Source organism: Chrysochloris asiatica, unplaced genomic scaffold (assembly GCF_000296735.1).
Source record: "Chrysochloris asiatica unplaced genomic scaffold, ChrAsi1.0 scaffold00257, whole genome shotgun sequence".
NCBI lineage: Eukaryota > Metazoa > Chordata > Mammalia > Afrosoricida > Chrysochloridae > Chrysochloris > Chrysochloris asiatica.
Genome location: NW_006408775.1, coordinates 2,284,928 through 2,299,945, shown reverse-complemented (window position 1 = coordinate 2,299,945; position 15,018 = coordinate 2,284,928). Strand labels below are relative to the sequence as shown.

The window sequence follows — 15,018 nt, the reverse complement described above, 5'->3', positions numbered from 1 at the left end:
CTAGGAGGTCCCCCGCAGAGCTCTCCAGTCCCCACTGTCCTTCGCGTGGCCGTGGAGCTGCACCCCTTGCACGATCCGCTGGATCCAGGAGCGGTGGGCCGTGAGACTGATGTAAACGCCCGGACGGTTGCGCTCCGCACAGCCCTCGCCCCAGCTGATGATGCCAGCCAGCAGCCAGGACCCATCCACTTGACACATCAGGGGACCCCCGGAGTCGCCCTGCAGGAGATGGGGAATATATGGAGCCCACATAGAGAGAAGGGGAGCAGAGGTTGCTTTAGGAGAACGCATTTTTCCTTGAAAACAGAACAGGAGTTCAAGGAAGGACACGCGCACTGTGAAAGCATCTTGCATTCCCTCCCCCTGACAAAAGCCCCTGGGCTAGAGGTTCAAGTCCACGAAGCGGTGCCCCGGAAGAAAGACCTGGTGATCTACTGCTGAACAATCAACCACTGAAAACTCTAGAGTGCAGTTCTATTCTGATACACATGAGTGCAGCTGTTTGGTTTTTTGGGTTTTCGGTTTTTTAGCTCTTTCCTCACAGCCCTGAGGGGCTCAAGAAGAAAGAAAGCCTTGCCTCAGCTTGCAAATGCCAGAGCTGGAGCTGGGGGTCAGGTTTAGAGAGCCCCTCATGAGGATTGGGATCTGCTTTGTCCCTGGCTGTATCCCAGGGCCTGCCATATGAGATGCCTGAGGGGTGAACACCTCAGGTCAGGCTGAGGTGTGGTACTGTTGGGGGGCGGGGTGTGGAAGAATAGGTCTAGCATATTCCAGTATTCTAGCAGAAGCCCAGTGTGGAGGGGGGAGAGGGGAGGGGCTCACCAGGCAGGCATCGCGCTCTCCTTCCAGGTAGCCAGCACACACCATGTCCTCGGTGATGGCTTCCTGCCCAGCCCCCCTCCAGTACAGGCGGCTGCAGATTTCCGAGTCAATGATGGGAACCTTCAGCTTCTGCAGGGTCTGAGGGTGGGCCAGGGGCACTGAGAGCAAGGAAAAGATCAGACTTGGAGCTTCCTGGTCGCCTCTTCCAGAGCCTTCCTCTCACCAGGAGCTAATCAAGTCTAAGCCTGGGGCTGACCCTAATCTGAATTCCAGGGCTTTGGGCTCTGGACCCGCTGAATTAGAACTCAGAAGCATAGCGCCTGGGAATCTGCATCTTTAACAAGCTCACTGATGCCCAGAACATGCTCTTTCCCCATCTCAGATGCACCTTTTTCCAGCTTGGGGCCTACTTGTTGTTGTTGTGTGTCACGGAGTCGGTTCCGACTCATAGTGACCCTGTACAGGGTTTCCAAGGCTGTAAATCTTTACGGGAGGAGAAAGCCTCATCTTTTGTCCGCGGAACAGCTGGTAGTTTCGAACTGCTGACCTTGTGGTTCGCAGCCCGATTCGTAACCACTACGCTACCAGAGCTCCTTTGGGAGCTACTAGAGAATAAGTATTCGGTAGTGGTGGGCGCTGTAAGATAAGCACTTTACGGTACGGCAAGGCCAGTTTGAAACATAAGATTGCCAATTCAAATGGACCAGTTGATCCTTGAAAATCCCATACAGGGTCTCTATAAGTCGGAACCAACTCGACGCAACGGCACTTAACAATAGTGTCCACTGAGTGTGAATGAACCTGGACTGGAAGAGCTTCCACACCCTGCCTATGACTGGTCCATACACTCTTCCCAGTCTGGAATCCCAGCTCCCACAGAAAACCTCAGGAAGGCTCTGGGGAAGCTGGAACCTCAGCCTGTAAGATTCCCAGACACCCAGCCTGGTGAGTCATTTCTCTGAACGCTTCTGGAATCCCGCTAAAGTCCCACATTTGTCTTCCCCTATCTCCTTACTAGTTTCCCTTCCTAGGAATGTGTCGTCCACTGTCATCTCCTTCATCTCCTAGTTTCTACTGGTACAAGGTGGGGAGAGGCTTCAAAAAGTTTGTGCAAAATGGAATTTTTCCAGGAAGTTTTGAGAGGCCCCTGGTATGTTTCTTTTTCTTGTCTCAGTCGCTGTCTCTTTCTCCTTCTTTGCCTGCTGCTTTATTTGGCCTGCTCAGGTTTTCAATGATGCCTTTCAAACACCCTAGACTTGGTTTGGAAGTACTTAATGGTTACGGAGATAGCATTTCCGCCTAGGAAATTTTGCCTGCAATTGTGGCCTGTTGCCACCAGGGGCGCCTGTTCCTATTTTGGAATCTTGGGGCTGTTTTCTTAGGCCCGCCCCGATTCCTGCCTTCCTTTCAGCCATTCTTGTATCTGTCAATAGTTTGGATTTACCTGGCTGCAGTTATGAACTCTTAAATTGAAATGACCTAAAATAGTCCGCCCAGGTTTCTGGGATTCCATAGCTCTAGATCAACATCCGGGTCTCGCTCAGTACGTTTTCTCTGCCCGCCCCTATCCATCTCCAGCCACTTTGCGGGGAAGAAGCGGTACCTCCTTCATGGACACTGCCCCAGCCTGCGATCCAGCAGTTCGTGTTGGGAGGCAGATGGACTGAGTAATCAGGGAGGCAGATGGGCAGGATCCGCTCGGAGAACTGGATGGAGTGTTCGAGGCGTACCAGAGCGATATCGGCTCGGGTACCTTCCTTCCAGGAATACACAGGGTGAGGCTGCACCCAGGCGATCCCCACCTTCTGGGAACGAAGGCCAGGGTTGCCCAGCTGCCAGACCCCCAGCAGCACAGAGAACTCAGACAGCTTGTTCAGGTGGCTGCGGAAAGAGGTAAGAGGGTCGGCTGGGCTGGCTGGGCGGGGGCGGGAGGGGGGTGGGCAGCAGCAGTGGGGCCTCCACCAGGACTTCAGAGTGGCAGGGATGGGCTCACATACCCCTTGAAGCAGTGGGCAGCAGTGACCACCCAGCGGTTGGTGAGCAGCGAGCCCGCACAGTGGTGGCTGTGGTTCTTTTGCACACTCACAACCCACGGCCACTCGGCGTCCGCGCTGTCCTCACCGCCCACAATCCGGTTCAGTTGCCGCGGTTTCCCACAGGCTGGGGGCACTGGTGAGGGAAGCAAGGCTGTATTGTCCCTGGACACCTCTGTCCGGTCCTACCTCACACTCTCAGGCCTGAGGAGCAGTCAGGCCTTTTTACCTAAGTCCTCATTGGCCGTCGTTCCCTCTGCCTTCCTGCCTGGACTGACCTCTTCCTTCTCTATTCCTTCCAAAGACCTTAGCGGGGCTCCCCTCCACCGCTGCTGGTCTCCTGGGTCCCTCTGCCTCCTCTGGCCCTCTCTGACCCACGCCCAGGCTTTCTTCTACTTTCTGGATCTTTCTTCCTGTCCTTCCTTCTTCGCCCCGTTCTCCCCTTCTCCACAAACACAGACACATAGACAAGGCCCCTCCTCTCGGACCTTTTCTCCCTCTTGGTCTAAAGGTCCCCTTAGGCAGCCAGCAGGTACTCACCAGGCATCTTGGCGGCATCCAGGATGGCTGAGGACAAGAGATGGAAAGGGTCAGGCCGGTGGGAGGGGAGACTGTGCCGGGTGGCAGCGAGGGGCCATCCAGGTGGCCTCCCAGGGCGGGCATTTCCTGGTGCCTCAAGTTTTCTTCTGCAGCTGCGGCCTTACCCTCACCTCCTACCTGCTTCCTGTCCATGCCAGGCTCCATCCCACCTGGCAGGGCAGGGCCAGGCCTGGAGTGCCTCTTACTGAGGGGCCCAGCGAGAGCGGAGGAGGCTCAGGAAATACATATTTGAGCCCTTGGTCTTGTTTCCCCAGAGCTGAGTCTCTGGCTCAAGTATCTACATACACACAGTGTCTCTCTCTCTGTGTATTTGTATTTCACACAATCACACAGACTGTGTCCCTCAGAAACACACACACACACACACACACACATTGCCCCCTTCAGGTCCAAGGCTCAGATGTTGCTGCCTTCCTCCTCCGCCTTTACCCACCTGCCACGGGACAAAGTGTGCCACCAGCCCAAGATGCAAGGAGAGGACAGAGGGGGGAAGGTGATGATGCCAGGATGATATGGAATAAGAGAGCACGCGGCACATTCTTAGCGCTCATTGTGTGCTGGGCAATGCCTCAGGTGCTGACCTGGAGGGGAAACTGAGGCACAAAGCCAAAGGCGAGCAGAGAGAGAAGGAAAGGAAAAGGGATGAGAGAGGAGGGACCCTGGGACAGACAGCAGGTCCACAACTCACCTGCGGAGGACAGAAACAGCAGGAGAGCTAAGATCCAGGGGCCGCCCCCACCCCAGGCTGGGGGGCATCTAAAAACCACCATGGCAGGCAGGTGGGGCACGGCCAGGCAGTGGTCTCCAGGGACCCAAGGGCTGTGCAGGTGAGTCGGGTGGCAGGCGGTCAAATGAGCACTCTGCCCCAAGGCCCCGCCAGGTTTTATCCTGAGAAGCGGAATGTGGTCGGACCAGTCCCCGCAGTGGCTCAGTCCCAGCCACCCAGGGCTGTAGGTCACGGGAGGGGAAGGGGGTGGGACTTCAGGGAGGAAATGAGCCGTTAAGGCCTGGAGTCTCTGGTGAGACCCTTGCCCTGGGGCCTGGACTGTGAACTTGACACTGATGTCTGGGAAAGGAGGCAGAAAAGGGTCCTCATGTGTGAAAGATGGCCCAAGTGGGGAAGGGCTCAGAGCCAGGTGCCTGGGTCTGAGGTAGCTAAAATCTGGCCTTCAGGTGTTGGGGGCTCCAGGGCCTTCGGGCCATGGGGCTATTGAGGGGTGCCAGAGGGCACAGTAACGGCTTCTGCCTCTGGGTCCCCCTCCCACTGTGACTTAGGGAGCCCGGGACCCAGGAATCCCGTTAGCCCACTTCCTGGAAGGCTGAGTCAGGCGGAGGCCTCGTGGCCTCGTGGTATCCCAGCAGCATCTTCCCAGAAGGTGGAGAACCACCTTCCTGTTGTGACCTTGGGCCAGGGCTTGAGCAGGTTGAAGGCCTGGCCAGCCTCAGATGCCCTGGGGGGCTGGCAGAGAAAGGCTAGGGTCTGTGACCAGGGACCCTTTCCTATCCACCCTTCCTGGGGCAGCAATACTCTGGAGGTCCCCCCTGCGGGCCTCAAGGACCCCTCCCACGGGCTCTGGGGGATCTGTGAGGGGGCAGTGTTCCCTCAGCAGAGCCTACCCTCCGAGATCTCAGGGTCACCTTGCATGCTGAATCCACCCTGACTCACCACCCCGCACTCTTGCGACACCCCCACCCCAAGCAGAAGCCAACTTCCTCCTCCTCCAAGACAGACCTGTACACCTTGGTCCATTCATTTAATCAGCAGACCTCATGCTGATGCAGGGGGTAGGCAGGATGAATAATAAAATAACAACATCAGCCGACCAGGTGCTTATGTGCATCAGGCATCAGCTTGTTTAATCCCCAAATCCTCTTCTCATTCTCCCCATTGAGAAGATGAGGAAACCGAGGCTTAGGAAGGCTGAGGCCCTTGCCCAAGATCACCCAGCAGGGAGCAATGGATCCTAGGAAGCAGTCAGGCCCACAATCCCACAGGGAAGGAAGCAAGGAAGTGGGCACAATGTGGCAGTCACACAGGGTCATAGTGTTGGGGTAGGAGACTCAGAAACCTAGTAGGGGGTCTGACTAGGACATAGGGGCCATCAACACAGGCCTGGTGGACAAGGTGGAGTGAGGCTGGGAGAGGGTGACTTGGTTGCTGGTGGAGGAAGGTCAGAGGTGGTCCCTGGAGGTTGGCCAAGGTCATGACTGAGCCCCTCTGGGCAAGTCTGACTTTCTATAGAGTTCAAGTTCTCTGTCAAGACCTGTTCCCCACCGGAACTGTGCAGAGCCTGCCCTGGGGGCAGACCCTGCAAACTAGCCATCGGTGGGACTAGGCTGCCAACAGAGGGTGCCTACTTCTCAGGTAGCGTTCTCAGGGTCTGTAACGGAGACCTTCCCCAGAAATTGTCACTGTCAAAAAGGCCACTTTCAGCCCAATGCTAGGCAGGCCTATAAGGTAATTGTAACACCAAGGAAGTACCAGCTCCTCTGAGCAATCAGTCACACGAGAGGTAGGGCAGCATTTGCCTAAGGACCAAGAGGCAGTTGTTGGAACAGAACAAGGAAAGATGTGTGCCAGGATTGTATGCTTTCACCATACTTACTCATTCTGTATGTTGTTGTTTTGTGCTGTTGAGTTGGTTCCAACTCACAGCGACCCTGTATAGGGTTTCCAAGGAGTCACTGGTAGATTAGAATCTCTTACCTTGAGGTTCCCAGTCTAGTGTGCTAAGCAAATAATCTGAGAAACTGGATTATATGAAAGAATGGGGCATCCGGGTTGGAGAAAGACTCATTAACAACCTTCGAAATGCAGATGACACAAACTTGCTTGCTGGAAAACAAAAATTCTCACAACTGGATCAATGAATAACGTCATGCCAAATGGAGAAAAGATTGAAGTTGTCAAAGACTTCATTTTGCTTGGATCCACCATCAATGATCATGGAAGCAGCAGTCAAGAAATCAAATGACGTATTGCAGTAGGCAAATCTGCTGCACAAGACCTCCTTAAAGATGGCAGTTTGAGGACTAAGGTGCACCTGACCCAAGCCACGGTATTTTCAACAGCCTCATGTGCATGTGAAAATGGACACTGAATAAGGAAGACCACAGAAGAACTGATGCATTTGAGTTATGGTGTTGAAGAAGAATATTGAAAGTATCATGTTTTGCCAGAAGAGCAAACAGATCAATGTTAGAAGAAGTTGAGCCAGAATGCTCCTTAGAAGCTAGGATGGTAAGACTTCATCTCTCGTTCTTTGGACAGGTTGTCAGAAAACACCAGTCCCTGGAGAAGGACATCATGCTTGGTAAAGTGGAGGGCAACAATGAATTTAAACAATAATTGTGAGGCTGGCACAGGACCAACGGTGCAGTGTTTCGTTCTTGTGTATAATAAGGTCGCTATGAGTCGGAACTGACTCGATGGCGCCTAGCAACAACAAGGCTCAGAAGGCAGGAAAGGACAGGCAAGAAGGAGGAATGGAAGCAGGAAACAGAGGGAGGAAGTGGGAAGAGTGATGATACATGGTGGGGATAGCAATCCATGTCACGCAACAAAATGGGTCTGAACTGTCTAATGGAAAACCAATCTGCTATGTAAACTTTCACCCAAATCACAGCAAAAAGTTAAAAAGAAAACAAAAATGATCTTTGGTAGAGCAGAAACCCTGATAGTGCAGTGGGTAAACTCTCAGCCCACCTGCTATTCCAGGAGGGAAAGATGTAGCAGTCAGCTTCCATAACTATGGGTTCTAGAAACCCTGTGGGGTGGTTCTACTTTGTCACCTTGGGTCGCTACCCGACCCACAACAACAGGAAGGCTTCTGGTTAAATGTAGGCAACACCTACCCCTTGGCTTTGTGGAGATCCCCCTTGCTCTGTCCCTACGGTCCAAAGATAAGCCATGGGGGCGGATGCTCTGGCGCTCAGAGCTGTCCGTGACACCCATGGTGCACTACCCTCTGTTCTCCACTAGGGGGAGCTGCAGGAAAACACCCCCACAGAACTGCAAAGGTGGGCATGGGGCATCTGACAGAACACTCCCCTCCTCACCAGTGCCCTCTACTGGGGTCCCTCAGGTGGCTTGGCTCCCCAGCTCACTTGACAAGCATTGACCTGGTGCCTGCAGTATATAGCACAACCTGTGTGGCACGAGGCACACAACTCAGGTTCTTCCCTCAGGAAGCACACGTCCTCATGGGGGCGGAAGGCTGGTGAGTAAGTCATGATAATGAGGTGTCCACATGGTGGGCAGGGGCCCTGGACTGGGAAAGGTGTCACAGGATGAGGGTGTGTGGGCAGGGGCCCTGGGGGCCACTCCGATGCTGGGTGAGTGTGAAGAGGAGAGGATGGGTCCCAGGGCTCCTTTGTGCCTGGTGAACACTGGGTGCACATGGATGTTTGCTGATCGGAGGATTCCACTGGGGGCCCACAACTCCAGCTCCTCCCTCTGTGTCTCCCAGTTCCTTCTCCATTCCAGCCTTTCCTGCCTTCTTAGGACCCAGTCCCCTGTCATGAACGCCAAGGGACAGCATGTGTCCCTGAGATGTCAGGAAGGGGGTGCCAAGGAGAAGGAACTGGAGGAAGTTTTCGGAAGTGGCAGGGAGTGGCTTCCTGGGGAAGGACGGAAGGAGAAGTCCTTGATATCGGGGTCCGAGATCTGCTCAGACCACTGTGTGGGTTTCCCGAAGGAGAGGCGAGGATTAACGAATAGGCAAGGGACACAAGCTGATGGCAAGTGACAACGTTTATTTCCAATCTCAGAGTATATATAGGGTGGTTCTGCAAGTCATTGCTGTTTTGCATAGTTACAAGTCTGTCCTTTACTGCGACCTTGGGAAAGCTACCTTCCTTCCCTGCTGTGTTGATAAGCAGACTTTGTCTGGTTAGACCCAGACTTAAAGTTTTATGAGGCCTGTAAGTCTTTTGGTCCCCAACACCTTGAGGTGGAGACCCTAGCCTGATTCAGTGTTCATTCAACAAAACAGTGAGTCTCTATTGTCTGCCAGAGCCACATTGGGCATCCTGGCTGGGTAGGAGATGGATGAGCAATCCATCCCTGCCACCCACTCCACGACCTCCCTGTCAGACCATCTCAGGGCCACTAATTAATTTATACTAAGGTGTTGGTGGCTTATGGGCTGCAGAAGTATTTGCATGTTAGCAGCAGCTGGAGCTGGCAAGGCTTAACCCAATAGGATGAGTCACCGGTGGTGGCATCACAGACGTGGGCATGAGAGTCGGGGGAGATCATGTGAACATCATCCAGCCCAAACCTGCAGAGCACCTATGAGGTGCCAGACTGTGCTGAGCCCTGGGGTCATCAAAGAGAAGAACAGGAAAACAAACAGGACCCTGTCCCCGCCTTCATGGATTCAACCAACAGCTGTTCATTGAACACCTACTATGTGCCTGGCACTGCTAGAAAAACTGAGAAAGAAAGCACAGACAAATCAAAGACCCCCTACCTCCCTCAAAAGGATACTGGATAAAACCGAAGCAGCAAACAAACAAGTGAATCAAAGTGGTTGCCTTTAGTGGTCGTCCAGCCACCTCTGACTCATGGCACCCCTAAGGCTGTAACCTTTTGCAAACGGATCACCAAGCCTGGCTTCTGAGGCACGTCTGGGTGGGCTTGAACTGCCAACCTTTCTGTTAGTAGTGGAGTGATTAATCATTTGTACCACACATGAACTCCCCTGCTTCAGTGGAAAACCCACTCCAACGGTTCCTGTTGCGTTTGCCCACGGTGCCCTGCCCCTACAGGACAGAGCAGAACTGCTCCATAGTGTTTCCGAGGCTGCGAACCTTTACGGGAAGCCGACTGCTTCATTTTTCTCCCGCAGAGCGGCTGTTGGGTTTGAACCTTCAGCCTTTCAGTTAGCAGCCAAGCGCTTAAGAACTGTACCACCAAGCCTTCTTTGACTTGGTTTAATAGACACTAGACTGTATGAGAAAACAGGAGCGGGAGCCGGTTATGGGGGAGGGAGGGGCTATAGTGGGTGGGGTGGGACGGGATGGCGGGGTGCAGTCTGAATAAGGAGCCCAGGTATGGGTCCGTTCTAGGCAATGAGGGAGCGCGGTGGAGCTAGCCAGGAATAGCAATGACTAGGGTGGGAGGTGGGCTGGGCTGGGGCCAGTGGCATAGCCCATTAGGCTGAGTGTGCAGGCTGAAGGCTTCACTGCGAGGTCAGTGAGTCCCAGCGGAGGCGTGTGAGCAGAGGACACTGAGATTTGACTATTTAAGCAGGACCCCTGGCTGCTGCGTTGGGCACTGGTGGCCAGAGGTGGGGTGAGCATGATGGACAGCTGTATAGAGGACAGAGGAGGCGGGCTCCAGAGGGTCTCCAAGGGGGTCAGTCTGTGTGAAAGCCGACGCCCTCTTGGACTGTCTGGTGGTTTCAAACCGGTGACCTTCCGGTTAACAGCCAAGCACTGAACTACTGCATCACCAGCACTCCTTTACTGCGGTGGCAGGAGGGTGGAAGCGGGACCAGTTCCTTAGGGTTCACACCCTGCTGAGAACCTGCATTTCTACCTCAGATTTACAAAGGAATCCTGGTGGTGCTGTAGGAGAAACACTGAACTGATAACTGCAAGGTTGGCAGTTCAAACCCACCAGACATCTCATGGGAAGAAGATGAAGCTTCGTGCTCCCATAAAAATGTACAGCCTCAGAAACCCTATACAGGGTCTCCATCAACAGGATCTCTACTGCCATCGACTGGATGGCAGTAGGTTTGTCCCAGATATATTGAATCCGAATCCATATTTTACCAAGATCCTCAAGTGATGCTTACGTACAAGAACCTGGCTTAAATGTAGATTCTGATTCCGTATAAATGGGGTGGAAATGCTAATTCTCAGCAAAGGGTCAGACCAGTTTGAAGCCTTGGGTGGAGGAGTAAAGGGGTAGATTCTAGATCTTTCTCTGAGGCAGAGTCAGGACCTGCTGATGATGCACATGGGCATGAGAGTGGATTCCAAGTGTGACACCAAGGGTTGACCAAGCAGGGGACCAAGGGCTCTCCTGCAGGGAAAGACTGTGGGGGCCCGCTGTGGGTGATGGGAATCTGTTTGGTTTGAGATGGAGGCCTGACAGATCCCCAAGGGGAAATGCCCAACAAATAGGGGCGTGAGTTGAGTGCTGGGGGGCAGGTAAACTGGTGGGGGCCTGGAGTCCAGAGCAACTGGTGGCTACAAGGTCATAAGGGTAGATCACAGATGCCAAGAACCTCATGTCCACCTCTGACCTTGTCACCTGTCACCAACTCTCCCTTCGACACATGGCAGAGTTGCAGGGACTGGGGACCCGGACTCCCCAGACAACCGAGCCAGGCAGAGTAGAGGCCATCTGGTAGAAGAAGGGGAGAGAGCTACTGTGTTAGGGATTGAATTGGTTAAATTATGCACCTTCCCCCCACCTCCTGCCTCTAGTGTGATGCTGTAGGGTAGGCACTGAACCACAAGGTCAGTAGTTCAAACTCACCAATCACTCCTTGGAAACCCTATTCAGGGTCACTATGAGTCAAAACTGATTTGATGGTACTTAACAACCCTCCCACCACCACCACCACCAGAAAAAGAGAAAATGCTGAAGTCACAAAGTACCTGGGAATGTGACCTGTTTGGAAATAGAGTTTTTGACAAATTTATCAGTTCAATTGACTTGAGGCCATACTAAAGGAAGGTGGCCAGACTTCGTCTCTCTGACTTAGGACATATTATCAGGAGGGACCAGTCCCTGGAGAAAGACATCATGTTTGGTAAAATGGAGAGATGGAGAAAAATAGGAAGACCCTCAAACGAGACGGATATGCCAAGTGGCAGCAGCAGTGGGCTCGGGTGAAGCAACGATTGTGAGGTTGGCACAGGACCAGGCTGAGTTTCGTTCTGTTGTGTATAGGGTCACTATGAGTTGGTACTGACTCCATGGCACCTAACAACAACAACAACAGGAGTAAGGTGGAGCCTAATCCCATATGATTGTTGACCTTGTGAAGGAGGTGAACAGAGAGGGAAGAAGGCTGAGTGGCAATGGAGGCAGAGATTGTAGGGACACCAAGGACGGCTGGGGCTACCAGAAGCTAGGAAACCAGAAAGGGATCTTTGGAAAGAGCATGGCCTTGCTGACGGCCTAAATTCAGACTCCTAGCTCCAGAACGGAGACAAGAAATTTCTGTTCTTATAAGCCACCACTTGGCAGGACTTCAAACCGATTCAGAATAGTTCAGTAATTGCTGTCATACACAAGGATTGCATACATGTTGCATAATAGCCAAGCCTGTTGCCCATGGTGTTTCGAGAAGAAATCAGCAGTATCCCAATCAAAGATGGCAGTCAACCACTCGGCTCTGAATGTGCGCTGCTCTCCAGAGTCCCATTAATAATCCAGTCTCCCGCACCAGGCTCCCAAAGCGCTCTGGGAGAAGGACAGCGGCAGAATTTTGGGAGAGCAACACACGCTCAAAGCAGCTTGGTTGGCCGCCATATTTGAGTGGGTACGCTTGTCTGTTTCTTGTTCTTCTTGTGAAGTGCCGTTGAGTCGATCTGGACTTACAGTAACATTGATAGGGTTTCTGAGCAGCAGTGGGTGGGTTTGAACTGTCAGCCTTGTGGTTAGCAGTCCAGTGCTGATCCTACCGCGCCACCAGCAGCAGACTTGCTTGCAATGCAATGAGTATATGGTCTTTGTTCACGAGGGCGGTCGCTGACCCGTTTTGAACCATTGGAGGTATTGGGCTATAGCAACCATACAGGAGTATGGCCAGTCTAAACAGAGAGGTGACTTTGATTAAAGGCCCAGGGCAGGGCGTGGGAGGCAGGTGGGGAGGGAGGAGCTGCATCCAGGTGGAGACCTGAGATAGAGTGAGGGAGGCCGGCAGTCCTAGTTGGTTGGGGATGATGGGGTTTCCCGGACATGGGACTGTCAGTTCGAAAGGAGAGTCTGGGGCTGAGATGGGTGTGGTACACACAACAGTCACAGACCTGAGGGTTCCATGGTTGGAGAGTTTGGGGAAACTGGGAAGTAAGGTTAGACATTGAGGTTGCTCAGCATCCTAGCACCACGCAAACCTCCACTAAACGATTGTGTGTGGGTTGCATGGGCCTGGCATTAAACCCAGGTCTCCCACATGGAGTCCTGGTGTGGCACTATGGAATAAAGCACTGGACCGCAAGATTGGTTCGAACCACAAGGTTAACTGTTCAAATTCACCAGCCGCTCCTTGGAAACTCTATACAGAGTCGAGATGGGTTGGAACCAAGCGGACGGCACTTAACAACAACAACAGCTCCCACATGGAAGGCAAGAAATCTACCAACTCAACCACTACTGAGCAACCCCAGGTCTTGGTTTCCTAAGACCATCATAACAAAAGGCTGCAGTGTGGCCGACTTTAAAGAGCAGAAACCTGCAAGGTGACCTGGCTGTTCTGAAGGCTGGGAGACCAGATCAGGGCATCAGCCCTGTCCAGTCTTTCAGAGGCTCAGGGCGAGAAACTCTTGCACATCTCCCTCCCAGCTGCTGGGGGCTGGGGGCAATCCCTGGCATTCCTTTCCTAACTGTAGCTCTATCCCCGCATGACATCTTTCTTCTTGCATGTGACTTTGCTGATGGGACACAATTCAAAATGAGAAGAAACAGCTGCAAACATCCATCCTAGCAACACGCAACATGGAATGTATGAAGTGTGAATCTCAGAAAACTGGAAGCCATAAAAAATGAACTGGAATGCATTAAGATCAATATTCTAGGCACTAGGATGCTTCAGTGGACGGGGATTGGCCATTCTGAATTGGAAAATCGTATGGTTTACTATGCCAGGAATGATGAAGAGGAATGGAGTCACATTGTTGTCAAAAAGCACTTCAAGGTCTATCATGAATTACAACGTTGTCTGTGATGAGGTAACACTCACAGACCCACAAGGAAGACCAGCCAATGAACTATTATTCACATCTGTGCACCAACCACTAGGGGTAATGATGAAGAAATTGAAGAATTCTGCCAATTTCTTCAGTCTGAAAGTGATCAAGATGTACTGATGAATGTAAAACTGATGATTTTGTCTATAAACCTTCACTCAATTCACAGTAAAAAGTTTTTTAAAAAAATCATCTACACACAAAAGATGCATTGATAATTACCGGTGATTGGAATGTGAGAGTTGGAAACAAAGAAGGATCGCTAGTTAGAAAATATGACCTTGGTGACAGACTGGATGCTGCAGATCACATGATAGAAGTCTGCAAGACCAATGACGTATTCATTGCAAATACCCTTTTCAACAGCATAAATGGTGACCATACTCATGGACCTCACCAGGTGGCATACACAGGAACCAAAAAGATTACACCTGTGAGAAGAGACAGTTGCTGTTACTAAGTACTGTAGTTGTTGTTGTTGTTGTTAAGTGCCGTCAAGTCGATTCTGACCCATAGTGACCCTGTATAGGGTTTCCAAGGAGTAGCTGGTGAGCTTGAACTGCCGACCTTGCATTTCAAACAGCTTTACAGTCTGGCACATTATTAACCCACAGCGCCACACCAAGACTCTGTAGAGTCGGTCCCAATTCATAGTGACTCTATAGGGTTTCCAAGGAACGTCTGGTGGGTTTGAACCACCAACCTTATGGTTAGCAATCCAGTGCTTATCCTACAGTGCCATGCCAAGACTCCTGGGAAAAATGGTGGAAAAGCTGCATATCAGCCAAAACAAGACCAAGGTGGATTGTAGGACACACCATCAATTGTTCATGTGCAAGTTCAAGTGAAAATTAAAACCAATCCACAAGAGCCAAAATAGAACTTTGAATATACCTCACCTGAGTTTAAAGACCATCTCAAGAACAAATTTGATGCATAGATACTAGTGACCTAAGAGGAATTATGGAAAGACATCAAGAACAACATACACGAAGAAAGAAAAAGCTCATTAAAAAGACGGAAAGCAATAAAGACCCAAAGGTATGTCAAAAAAGACTCTAAAACTTGCTCTTAATGTAGAAAAGTTAAAACGACTGAAAGCAAAAAGAGCAGAATAGACATTTTCAAAGACATTGTTCGAGAAGAAAAAAATCCAAAGACCTGGAGTCAGAAAACCAAATGGGACGAACATGCTCAGCATTTCTCAAGCTGGGGGAACTGAAGAAAATATCCAATCCTTGAAGGATTCTGTGGGCAAAATATTGAGTGACTCATAAAATATCAAAAGCAGATGGAAGGAAAAAGATGAGATAGGTATAAATCTAACCAGAGAAACAAAAGACCTATACAAAGAAAACTGCAAAACACTACAACAAAAACCCAAAACCTCACTTGCCTGGCTTTCAAATAATCTGTTCACTAAAGGGAGCTATTGAAGCAGATTGCTACCTTCTCAGAATCTGGCGAGCAGTCGCCATCCCCTTGGTAATACACAGTCAGCCATGCCCCGTGGGAGTATTTACACCACGAAAATCAGCAAAGGCTACAAAACAGGTTGTTTTCCCTCTCGAGCCAGCTGTTAAACACCTGGCAGCTACCCCTGAGTGTCAGAATGCTCTGAAGCCAGACT

At 51.5% G+C, this 15,018-nt stretch overlaps 2 protein-coding genes across 2 annotated transcripts in view; one reads left to right on the top strand and one right to left on the bottom strand.

The window, feature by feature from the left end:
* On the bottom strand, nt 1-7,410 carry PRSS22 (protease, serine, 22). Its single transcript, XM_006873968.1, has 7 exons — nt 7,350-7,410; nt 4,144-4,521; nt 3,396-3,422; nt 2,820-2,991; nt 2,426-2,703; nt 823-980; nt 1-219 (listed from the first exon to the last, which is right to left on the bottom strand). The coding sequence occupies exons 1-7, from the start codon at nt 7,408-7,410 to the stop codon at nt 1-3; spliced, it is 1,293 nt and encodes a 430-aa protein (XP_006874030.1).
* A 248-nt stretch (nt 7,411-7,658) lies between these two features.
* LOC102814540 overlaps nt 7,659-15,018 on the top strand; it is a 55,099-nt gene continuing 47,739 nt past the window's right edge. The window contains exons 1-2 of the mRNA XM_006873967.1: nt 7,659-7,675; nt 7,960-8,137. Coding sequence (XP_006874029.1) covers nt 7,659-7,675; nt 7,960-8,137 — 195 coding nt within the window. The remainder of the gene's footprint in view (nt 7,676-7,959; nt 8,138-15,018) is intronic.